Here is a 12,325-nt window from a genome sequence, read left to right on the forward strand (position 1 = left end):
TTCCAAGCCATTGACAGCATACCACAAGACAAAGAATACTCTGCCACTCCATTAAAGAAAGAGACAACAGCAAAGCCAGACATGAGCCAGCTCTTAGTGCTCAGAGATTATTTCTTTAAATAATTTTGCTTACAGATAATTTATTTCTTGAGTTACCCTCCCATTTCTGGGCCCAGTTCTCTCCTAAAGGGTTTCTGAAAGACACAGGCAGAAATCTAAATTAGAACTCCTGCTGAATGTGCTTTGCACTTTCCTTTGTATAGATCTCTACCAAGATGCCTGATGCAAGGTTAATTACTCAAAATATGAACCAGGAAACATTGTTTGTGAGAAGCCTGAAGTAGCACTGAAATCCAGCATTTCCCAGACCCTCATGGCTTGTACATCCCATCCCCTCTGCTCCCTCTAGAGCAATTCTGCAGTGAGCTGCTTCTCCTAAACTCCCCTCCCTATGGGTTAGAGAACATTAACTGTGGCACACTGTTTGCCCAGGAGGCTGAGAGTGAAACTGATGAGAATTCTATCAGTTTGATTGAATTCCTCCTTGATAGAACACCACCAACAAAACAAATCCAGTTATGGTTATACCAGTACATAAAAGATAGTTGGTGGTGGTGGCCTTGAGGCTGACAAGCACAGGACAGCTTCCATCCACACTATCTCATTCCCAAACTCCCCCACAAAGCAGCCCCACACAAACTATGCTGGGAACAGCGTGGGGACCACAGGAAACCTTGGGCCAGCCTTGAGAACTGTTTGGCAGAGTGGTCAGAAGTGGATGAGCAACCACTGGAACTGTATGGCAGCGGAGACAACACTGGGGACAACAGTGTCCAGCAACTCCAAACATTCCCTGCTGGGCTTGTCACAACCATGGATAAGAAGCTGAGTGCTTCATGTGCCAGAACACTATTGCTGGCTACAGCCATGCCCCTCATCCATACAAAACACTAGCACAGCCACAAATTAGCACAATTAGAAATGGAAAAAATTAAGGAAACTGAAATGATCAGTTCTTTTTATTTCAAAATTCCCTTTTCCAAGCTTTTCTTCACAATGAAAAGCATCTGGCCCATTTCTAAGTTCTAGTCTCATCCAGTTCAGTGGGCCACGGTACAAAAAAAAATAGTTACTTGCTTTTATTACAAGGAAAAAAGCTGGAGGTGAAACAAACACATAAGCAACAGAGAATGGGAACTAGGAAAAAAGGAACAGGGAAGGCTGGGAGAGAAAAATCTGAGGAAGCTGCTGAGGCTTTGGAATCAGCTAGCAGAAGTTTTCAGAGCACGTATCTCAGAGGGTAAGACGAGGCCTTCATCATCCATACGTCTAATAGAAAACCAAAATATCAGAACAAACAGCCCAACATGTTTGTGAAAACGCTGAGGACAACTGTTTCACAAAGTTGAGGGTGCCAGAAGAGCAGTTACTTCACACTTCACTCTATTAGGGCAGGCTCCATTTTAAACATCTCAATGTGTACAGTGATTTGGCTGGAAGTGGTAACGAGAAGCACTCGCTGTGCCAAGGAAGGGGGAAAGCGAGAGCAGCAGAGAGGGAGAGCAAGTTTTTATCTTCAATTAACTGAAAGAAGAAAAGCAAATTTCAACAAACTCTTTGAACTTGTTGCTAGAATCTCTTGAGACTAAAATTTAAAGGAGGACCGGCAGTTATTGTACTGGAATGTGCACAATGGCAAAGTATTCCAAAGCAGGGGAGAGATAGGAAATGTATATGAACAATACAGGCTGCATAAAAGCAGCCAGTAATAAGGGTCTGAAACTAGAAAGAATCATATTAGGAATGGAAACAAGGGCATTTTAATGAATATAAAGGAACAGCATAAACTGTCAGGGATAAAAATCAGAAGAGATAAAAGCACAGCATGCAGTATTACCACTGTGCAGTATAAAAGGCAAACAAAGTTTCAGAAATATTTTAGAAGAAGTAAAACACAAAAGTCTGTACAAACAGTGTTTAGAAAGAACAAACGGATAACAAAACAGACTCAAATGGCATTTTCTGTATTTTAGCCTTCATAAAACAGATTTATTGTAGCTAATACTAGAAACTGATTTTGTTGCTAGACTAAATAATCAGAGAAATTCAAGTCAGCAGGACTGGAAGAATTTCACACAATGCTTAAGAAACAGAAGTAATCTCTAAGCTACGAGCAATCATCTTCCTTAATACAGTCCTGGTAAAAATGCCCTAATAGAGGCTGGCAACGATGAACTATGGCACCCAGAGGGTTTTTATTTGCAAATTCTTTTCAATCCATGTGGATGAACATTGCAAGGAAGTCCCTCCCTCCAGGACCTGCATGAGGACATTGACACACACAGGAGAGCTACATACAAGCCATGGCAGAGGCTACAAGTATTTTTGATGACAAGATCTTAACAAAAATCATTCTGATAAATCGAGAAGTGGCTCATATCAACCAAGAGAAACTTAATAAAGACTAGTAATCTTTTAAAGGATAAATCAGTTAATCAATATTCTGTTGCTAAAGAGGTTAAGCTGGTTCAGTGCAGAACAAAGGAGACAATCACCTGAAAAAGTTTTGTATAAAAATTGTTCTCCATTTCAGCTGTGGAGTCTTAGCTGTGAGTAATACAAAACAAAACTGGCTTAATCAGCAATAAAGAATATTTATTTTATACTACCCAAAATTAGTTACTGAAACCAATTGCCTAGAGACATAGGGGAACTGCATTCACTAAATACTTCAAAAACAAGTCAGAGAACCATTTGTCAGAAATGGAACAGATACACAGCACACAGAAGGATGAGCAAGATCACCCTCAAGTCTTTTTTGGCCATAGAGTTCCATTTATCTCTGCTGATACAGGAAAACTAAAATATTCCTTTTATTTAAAATAATTTCATTGTGCTTTTGAACTTCACACTTCATGAAAAAGAACCCTGAATAATTCACATTCTGGGTTTATGAAATGGCTTACTAATAAATCTCCCAAATTTTATTGCAGAATTACTCCTCTCTTTATTAGTAACAATATGGAGCCATCCTTGTTCTCTTGAGCCCTAAGAACACTGCAGACAGTCTTTCAATGCCAGACAGACAGCAGGGTAAGACACCATTATTGGAACATCCAGGTTCCATGAACACTGGGATGCTCCAGAAGTCGTTCTGGATTAGCTACAGCTTCCAGACTCACAGCACTACGAGCCACCTCAGATGTCAGTAAATGTTTAGTGGCGGAGACTGCACATTTGGACCACATCCTCACTACCAAAAATCCCTTTTATTTTACAAGTGACTCAACTGCACGTGCTCCAAGAATATAAATATATAATAGGCAAAGTAAAAAAACTGGTAATTTTTTCTAAAGCTGATTTTTTTTTCTAAGAGTCTCATTAAAACTAGTTTTGGCAAGACTTTATTTTCAGTAATAACGCAGTAGAAGAGAAAAAGTCCTTTTTTTCCCTCCCCATACCCAATGCCAAAAGTCTGGGTGGAAACATCCTAGCTTGATAGTGCTTCCAGCAGTTTCTTCAAGGAAAGCAATTAGAATGTTGATAAATACAGCACTGAAAATTAGTAATTATAAATTTATATGGGAATGGCTGGCAATAGGATTGGGTGCACGTGTGATTTAGTAAAAATACTTCCCAAAAAAATGCGAAAATATTCTGAAAGAAGCAAGACCTCATTTGATTTCATTATAATGCCTATATATTAATATACTTGTAGGAAGGAGCTTCCAGGATACCAGACATTATTGTTAACATAAAATATTTTACTTACATTGTTTTGGAGGGTGCTTTAAATACTCAATTTAAGAATGATTCCCAGGATCGAAGTGAGAACTGAAATTCCTCATTTAATCAATGCCAAGGAAGATGAGAACAACTCCTCTATCTAAATGCTGTGAAGAACCCTCTCAACATCACCATTTCTTTTTCAACAACCAATGAACCAGCCTGTAAAAACCTCCATCTCCTGAATATTTACTCCTGTATTGGAAAGCTCAAAGGAGTCAGCCTGGAACCCAAAATCCCCCAAATTTCAGGGAGCCAAGGCTGCCCCTTTGCAGAGAGCGCTGCAGGCTGGCGGCGCTGCCAAGAGCTGCGGCTCTGCCTCCCTCCAGCAGCCTGGCCCTTGCTCTGGCCTCCTCCTCCTCCTCCTCCTCCCTCGTGCTATCACAAACACGTTTCTTTGCCAGGTTAGTCCTAGCCCAGCTCAGTTTCCCAGCCCAGCTCACCACAAGTGCCTGGGTCAGCACAGGGGAGAGAACAAACAGCTGGTAGCAGAGGGAGGGCAGAGCTGCTGCTCCTTTTGGCTGCCAGAACCAGCTGAAGATTTATGGTGTTTGGGGAAAATAACCACCTGATGCACTCCACACATTCACAGCCTATGTTTCTTTAAGTAATAAATATTCTAGGTTTTAAGGGGTTTGCTACTTTATCTTAGTTGCTTTCAAAAGCACCAGTGCTGTTAGAAGAACTTACTCAGGGTAGTTCTTGAAACAAGTGCCCCAAGTTATTTTGACTAACAGAGGAATGGCATGAACAGCACTGTCTAGTGCCATCCTTCCAGTGGGGGAAAAAAAAAAAAAAACAACAGAAAAAAAATGCAGAATTCAGTACAAGTTACCAAAAGTACAAGTTACAAGCAAAAAATTAGTAAAATCTTGTTCCTCTGTATTCATCCAAACTATATGAACCATGCAGATGAACTGGTGGTCAAATATATTAAACACAGGAGAAAAGCAATTTCAATATTTCCTGGAATTGTCAGTCACCTAATTTTTGAGTAACTAATAACATTTTAGTGTGCCTATGACAGCATTTCTTGAAAAGTTAATTTCACAGGATTAGTGTATAACAACACTGAATAAGGGAGTGATCATTAGTGGTGGATAAGGAAATTCTATTTTCCCCAGTAATGCATAACCCTGGTACCCCTCCAGTATTGCTGAGATGCAAGGAGTTAAAAACAACTCCAGCCTGAGAAAGGCAGAGTTCACCTATTCTCAGCAAGCCAACTGCCTTGGAAAACCATCTCTGAGCTGAAATGATGACAAAGAATAGAAATGTCCATTTCCAATTACTTATCTTATGAAAGAACAATGACAAGAAGTTAGTAGGAGTTAACATGCTAACAAGAAAAAAAAAATCCACAAGCAAAGCCAAGAAAATGGAACTGTTTTTATTGTTTTAAGCTGGGAAAAGTCTCCAGTGTCACTGCACACAGGATGAAGAGATGTCTGGTGTGTAGATGGCTCAGAGTAGCAACCAAGAGACTGGGCAAGACATTCGTGGTGACGAATATGCTGAGATTTCAGCCAGCCATCACACTTGATCTGTCTGACAGCTCTTGGAAATCCTCTCATGACAAGTGCTACAGAAGTTCAGTGGATCATTAAATACAAACATAGAGAAACTAACAACTGAAATGTTAAAAAAAAAGTCTCCAAGGGTCCTTCAAAGCAAGCCTGTTTCAAACTGGGGAAACTGTGCATCTATTTCCAGCATTTAGCTTAACTTCACTCACCCTTAAGACACGAGTAAAGACCCTACATAAATCCGTATTTTAATAATTTTGTGGTAAAACAATTCTATAAGCCCTATCCATCACACAAGCAATTATCAAGAACTGAAAAATCTGAACACTAGTACAGATATCATTCATCTCCTGAGCACTGTGAGCCAGGCTCCTGTGCAAAAAAATCCATAAAGCAGTTGGGGAATTGCTTGGTAATTCAAATACGGTGGAGGAAGTCACAGAACATGGGCTGCTGAAGAAAATGGCACAAAGCTCAGCCCTGTTCTGCAAAGAGCCAACTTCAATCCTCACACCTCATCTCCTCCTCACTCTGTGTTCCACTATGTGCTTTCTGGCTTTTGGCCAAGCAGTTTGATACACGTGGCTTGTAGAGGCCAGTGTTTGCATTAATACATTAACCCTTTGCTGTGCAATAGTTGTACAAAGCCTGTCCATCAAAAAACCTCTGTCTTGCCAGGTAGGGATGACCTCCCCTGACTGTGCTCTTGTTTAGGAACATTTTTATTCTACAAAACAACATACATCTTACATTTGCAAATGTTAAATTTTGAATTGAGAAAAGGGCAGGCAAGTAAAGACACAAGTATCACACAGAAGGTGTGTGATGAACTAAAGAAACACAGCTGAGCTATAAAGCTCCATCCAACACTTTAAGCTTCTTTTGAAATGACTGTAGGTATCGTTAAATATTGGCCTACCCTAATGCAAATGCAACTAAAGTGATGATCAAAAATCTCAAATAATCATTTCCTGGCAAAAACACTTATGCTTAAGGGTCCTCAGACCTTAACCCATCTGCATATGTGAAATCAATAGCCTTTGAAAACCTTCTGCAGCTTACATTGGCCAAAGTAATGAAAAACTACTATGGAAATGAAAACATGGGTAATTAAAAAAGACACACAAAATGTTCTCCCCAGTTTTGAAAGCATTATTATATTCTGCTTTAAACTAAAGACATTGCAAAAATAACTGGTAGCATACATCAAGATCCGATAGATGCTGAAAATAAAGTTTAAAGTGAGCTTAGCACTGATCTATAAAGGGTCACAATCAATGAGACTTCTGCTACTAAATTTTGCTAAGGAGCTGCATCTGTTTGTGCTGCTTGTAACCTGCAGAGATTAAGAAAGCTCTGCTACTTAAAATTTATCACAAAAATGTTTACTGCCCCTGTACAATACTATTGTAATACATTTTGATGAACAACCAGTTGTTCATACACAGTCAAAACTAAACTCTTCCTCTACAACTTCTTTCCAACCACATTCTTATCCTTCAGGTCCAAGCAAGAGTTAAGTTCCCAAGATTTCAGGCCATACAGAGAGGTGGCACCTAATTTCCATTTTTCCTCTACAATCCTAGTAAGAGTTCTTTTAACCATGCATCTGAAAGCTTCTTTCTTGTCCACCACGTTCTAGCTTTAGTAATGCAACTTTATTATCTTTTTTCAACTTGTATAAATTCAGCCTTTCTACCTTTTAAGGCAGAAAGGCAATCCTACAAAAATATTTTCTTTATTCACTGCTTTGATTTCAGTTCTCTGTATTCTTCCTGATGCACCATAGCATGAACAACCTCCTTGCTCTAAATTTCAAGGCTCTGCATGGCCTGTTCTTGCTCCACCTCTTAAATTTGAATTGCTGCTCTGTACAGATATCCCCTTGTCAAAATGTAAGGAAGAAAACAGGAGTGTTGGCCTGGCAGTTCAGGCAGGAAAGCAGCTTTCTGTGAAAATCCTCAGGGTGACAATGCTACCCTGCTTTAAATATATCCTCCAAGTTGGATGCCTGTGAATCACTCCCCGATGCTGAGATAGCCAGGGTACTTGAACTTCTGCATGTTCTTTTGCTCACAGCATTCTCACAGCTCCCTTGTGCTTTCCCAATACATTTCTTACATTTACATGCTGCCTTATCTTTACATTTAAATTAAGAAATTGTTTGTGCAGGAACAACCTTTGCTTATGCATTTGTACTGCATGTAGTGTAATGGTGCCCTGGCCTCTAGGCACAATTACAATATAAATAATAAAAATGAACTGTTCACCTAAGATTAACTCTCCTGCCAGTGCCACATGAAGCTACATCCTTCAAACAATGATAAAAGGCTGTTCTAGCAACCACATTCCACCATCTGTACCTCTCTCCAGGTACTGATGACACTGATTCCCAGTTCTTCACCCACAGGAAGCCTCCACTGTTCCCTGTTCTTATCTGTGTCCACAGTACCACTGGAGTTTTTACTGATAACCAGGCAAAATGCAGAATGAGATGTGGGCAAGCACTGCCCTACTGAAGGACCCTCTGCTCCCTTAACATCAGCCTGCTCCTGGAAGAGCTGAGAATCCCTGGCATCTCACAGGAGCAGATTCAAGGCAGTTTTCCATCTGTCTGCTTAAACTCATCAAATTTGCTTAAAAACATGGCCTTCAAAGAAGGTAAAGTACCAACCTAAAGCACTCTCCAATATGGCACTGCTGTTTAATGGAGGCATCCATAGCTGAGGAATTATTCTATTCTGGCTTTGCCAGTTTAATGCAGGGCTCTTCGTTTTATCATTACTTAGACTGCACTTAGACTGAACATTCAGTGGAACATTTCCTATAATGGGATAAAGCAGTTGAACAATTTGACTGGCTAATAGTGATTTAGACATGTGATTACAGTACAGAAAATGGTCTGACATATGCTCTTTTATCTGGTTTACATGAGGCACATTAATCCAACTGGAAAGCACAGAAGTGAAAAGGAAGATAGGACCAAGCACTCTGAAGGAAAAAATAGAAAATAGTTTTAGTTGTCTCATTTCTGTATTTGCTAGGCTAGTTGTAATCTGTATTTTGTAAATAGGAAAACTTAGAAAATAAAACCATTTTCTTCCCAAAATGGATGCAACTACAAACCACCAGTCTACACCTATGCTGGTGCAGGTCAGAAAATAACATTTTTTTTTAATAAAACCCTAGCTTCAAAAGCATTTATGACCTATGGCATAATGCCTTTACCAAAAGTACAGGATTTGCAGAAAGATGTTTGCAGCAGAACAGGGAGCACCACACCAGGCAGGAACAATCAGAGTGTGAACAAAAAGAGTATTGATTCATTTTAATTTTTGTCTCAGCTAATTTAATTTCCCACTTTCACACAAACACTTATAATCACATCAGCATAAGCTCATATTTTACAGGAATATTTTACTTCTTCCTAAACCTAGCCAGCAACATTCCCATGACACCAAAAACCTAACTGAAGGCAAGGAATTACCTCTTTAACACACACTTTTTCTCCTCAAGAGTGCATACACAACCTCAAACTGGCCTAACAAGATATGTCAATTTTCACACGTAACACAATTTAGGTTTTTTGTGCAGACTGGTACATTACAGTTGCATTTGCATTTTTCTTCAGAAAAATTTCCTTCAAAATAAAACATTCAAAGGTTTCCTATGTAAGGTTTGGATTCTGTAAGTAAAAATAAAACCTAAGTATGTAAAAGTAAGCATAAAGGAGATGAACGCAAGAACTTCACCACGTGTACGTTTGCCAACTACTTTCAACAACCGCTATATTAAAAATTCTATCAGGAAAATACAAAAGATAATGAAAACAGGGAGCTGTAAACAACACACCTTCCCCAAAACCAGAGGGGACATGAAAATCTTGGCAGGCAAACTTTCATCAATGACAACAACAAAAAAAAAAATCGTATATCCCAAACTAACGAGAGCTCTATCCTGGGACACTTATGTATTTGTAAAAGCAAACGCATATAAAAGATGCATGGTCGTCGCATGTGGTTAGGTCCAGCCCAGCAGAATCCCTCGTCATGTTGTGGACTTCCACTGTGACCTTATGGTCGGGCTTGACCTTAAAAGTCTTTTCCAACCGAAATGATTCCGGCACGGAAATCAGCAGCGATGCTTGAGGTGGGCGTTCAGGGAAGCGCCAGGACCTCGCCAGGACAAACACGGCAGTGACAAAACCGAGCGCGTCCCCCAAAACAAAGGGAACAACCTCTGAACCCCGAGGCTGGGACAGACCGCACAGCGCAGGAGCCGCTTTGGTCACCTCCTGACGTTCCTTGGCCGAACGTGCCGCCCAGCTTTGCCCTATTACCGCTGCCATCAGCTATGCCATGGCAAGCTCCATCCTACTCAAAAATAACCCGCGGGGAGCGGAGCCAGCGCGGCAGCGGCGCTTCCCGGGGCCTCTCCCCGAGCGCAGCCCGGCCCCGCACCCCGGGCAGCGGCAGCGCGGCCACCCCCGCTCCCTCCGCGGGCAGCGCTGCCCGGCCCGGCCCGGCCCGGCCCGGCGGGATCCCCGCCCGAGGCTGAGGGAGCGGAGCGGCCCCTGAGGAGCGCCCGGCGGGGCGCGGGGGGGGCTGAGGCGGGCGAGCGCCCGCGCCCCCGGCGGGGAGAGGCCGCGGCCAAGGGAGAGCTGCCAGCGGCTGGGAACGGGCTCCCCCCGCCATCCTCCGCCCCCTCCCTCCGTGTGTTTGTTGTGCTTCGGCACCGTCCCGCCGGCGCGTCCCTCCGTGCGGCGGCCGCTGACAGCTCCCCCCGCGCCGCCGAGAAACTCCTGCCTCAACTCTGCGTGTGCGCGGGGGGTGCGGGGGTGTCCTCGCCGCCACCCGCCGAGAACTGTGTTTTCCTTCCCAAAAAGAGGAGGGGAAGGGGGGGGCATGACAAGGGAATGCGACGAGGAACTACCGTCAGCGCACAGGGAGTACCCAGGCGACGCTGAAGGCAGCCGAGCGTCCTGGAAGGGAACGGACCCAAAAAGAAGGGGGAAGGTGCAAAGGCGAGGGAAAAAGGAGGAAGAGGGTGGAGGGGGAAGAGCTAAAGAGAAACTCCGGAGAAGGAGGGGAAGAAAGGAATAGGGATGGTGAAAGAAAAGTGGAAAAGGGAGAGCAGGCGGAGGAAGACAAAGGTGAAAAAGGAGGAGGAGGAGGGGAAAGTGCAAAGGGGAGAGGAGGAGAAGAAAGAAGGGCCCTTCTCAAAATGGCATTAGGCAGAGGGAGGGGGCGAGTAGCGAGTAGCGAGTCTCCACTGACAGCTCTGCCTGCGCCTGGCCGCCTGCCCCGGCCCCTCTCTGCCTCGCACACACAAACGCTGAACTTACTTCTTTCTGGCTCTCTGGAAAGGGGAAGCGCCATCTTTGCGAGGCCGGCCCCTAGGTCTTTTGTCTGTGGCTGCTGCTGCTGCTGCTGGGGGGGGAGCTCCAGGCTCGGGGGGCTGCTGCTGCTGCTGAGGCGGCTCCACCACCGCCACCACCAGACTCTTGTCCTCCGTTGACATCCTAGTCAGCAGGACGAGAGAGACACATGGATGATGATGATGAGGATGAAGATGAGGATGGTGATGGGGATCCCGATGCTCCTCCTGCTCCCGCGGCTCCTCTCCTCCTCACCTCCGCCTCCTCCACCTCCGCCTCGCATCGCTGGCCTCAGCCGCCGCCGACCAGCACAGGTAGCAGGGGGAGCAGCATGGGGAGGGCAGGAGGAGGAGGGGAGGGGGGGGGGCGAAGAGAAAGCGCAGAGGACGGAAGGACGGGTCTCACACACAATAACACCCTCCCCGGGCTCGGCGGGGTCTCTCGGGGCTGGGAGAGGTGAAGAGAGCGAGCGACAGAGACGCGGCTGGTCCCGCCGCTGGGCGCCCCCGCTCAGAGGCCCCGGGCGCTGGCGGCGGCTCCGGCTGCTGCGCTGCCCGGCTGCGGCGGCCGCCGCTTCATTGTACCCTGGCCCTGCGCCCTCCCCCCGCGCAGAGCCCCCGGGGGCGGAGGAGGAGCAGGCGGCGGCGGCGGAGGCGGCGGGGGCCGAGGCCGAGCGGAGGAAGTTTTGACAGCTCCAGCTGTTGTGTGTGTCGAGGGGCTGAGTCCGGCCGGGCTCCGCGTCCCCTTCCCAGCCGGGCCGGGAGCAGGAAGTTTAACTTTGGGGAAAGAAGGAGGAGGAAGGGTGAAAAAGGGGGAGGAGGAAGGGGGAGGAGGAGGCGGTGCCCTGCCCCCTCCCCGCGGGGTGGAGAAGGGATCCCGGCGCTGCCCTGGTGTGTAACCCCCGCCTCCCCGACTCCCTTCCCCCCCGCCAGTGCGACACATAGACACAGCGACCGACCGCCCTCCTCCTCCTCCCCTGCCGCGGCCCCACACTGCGCCTGCCCCGCCCGCCCACCGCCCGTCCCCCGGCGCAGACACCCATCCGCCGCCTCGCCGACCTCAGGGGCTGGGCTGGGGCCGCGCCGGGCTGCGGGGAAACCGCGGAGCGGGGCCCGGACGGGACGCGGCGCCACGGGGAGCTCCGCGCACCCCACCCCGCACCGCGCCCCGGCCGCTGCCCCAGCGCTCCCCCACCCTCTCCCCACCCTTGTTATTTCTTTTCATTTATTTCCCCGTGGAAAAGGAAAAGCCCCTTCTGGATGCGAGCGGCCGCTCTCCGCACACGGGCTGCGCTCCGCAGGACGCGGCTCCGGGGGCAGCGCTCGGTGCCCGCCCCGGCGGCGCTCGCTCCCCCCGAGCCCCGCACAGCCCCCGGGGAGGCGGCCGGAGCCCGGCGGCGGGAGCGCTCCCCCTTCCCCCGCCGCGCGTCTGCGGCTCGGGGCGGTGGAGGCGGGGGGAGCCGCGGGCGCCCCGGGGGATGGGAAGGAGGGAGGGAGCAGAGTTCAGCGCTGTGTGCGAGGGAGACAAAGTCTGGGGAGCGTGGCCGCTTTCCAGCAGCTCCGGCTGGAACAGCTGCGGGCGCTCGGGGCGGGGGGGCTCCCCGGGCAGGGGCCCGGCTGGCTGGCTGCCTGCCCGC

At 46.8% G+C, this 12,325-nt stretch overlaps 1 protein-coding gene across 1 annotated transcript in view; it reads right to left on the bottom strand.

Annotated features, from left to right (window-relative positions):
* The window catches only part of KMT2C (lysine methyltransferase 2C), a 189,633-nt gene extending 178,155 nt beyond the window's left edge, over positions 1-11,478 (bottom strand). Inside the window, exons 1-2 of the mRNA XM_066550958.1 lie at positions 10,945-11,478; positions 10,657-10,833 (exon numbers count right to left, since the gene is read on the bottom strand). Coding sequence (XP_066407055.1) covers positions 10,657-10,832 — 176 coding nt within the window. The 5' untranslated portion in view covers position 10,833; positions 10,945-11,478. The remainder of the gene's footprint in view (positions 1-10,656; positions 10,834-10,944) is intronic.
* Between the last annotated feature and the right edge of the window lie 847 nt (positions 11,479-12,325).

Source organism: Molothrus aeneus, chromosome 1 (genome assembly GCF_037042795.1).
Source record: "Molothrus aeneus isolate 106 chromosome 1, BPBGC_Maene_1.0, whole genome shotgun sequence".
NCBI classification, from domain to species: Eukaryota; Metazoa; Chordata; class Aves; order Passeriformes; family Icteridae; genus Molothrus; species Molothrus aeneus.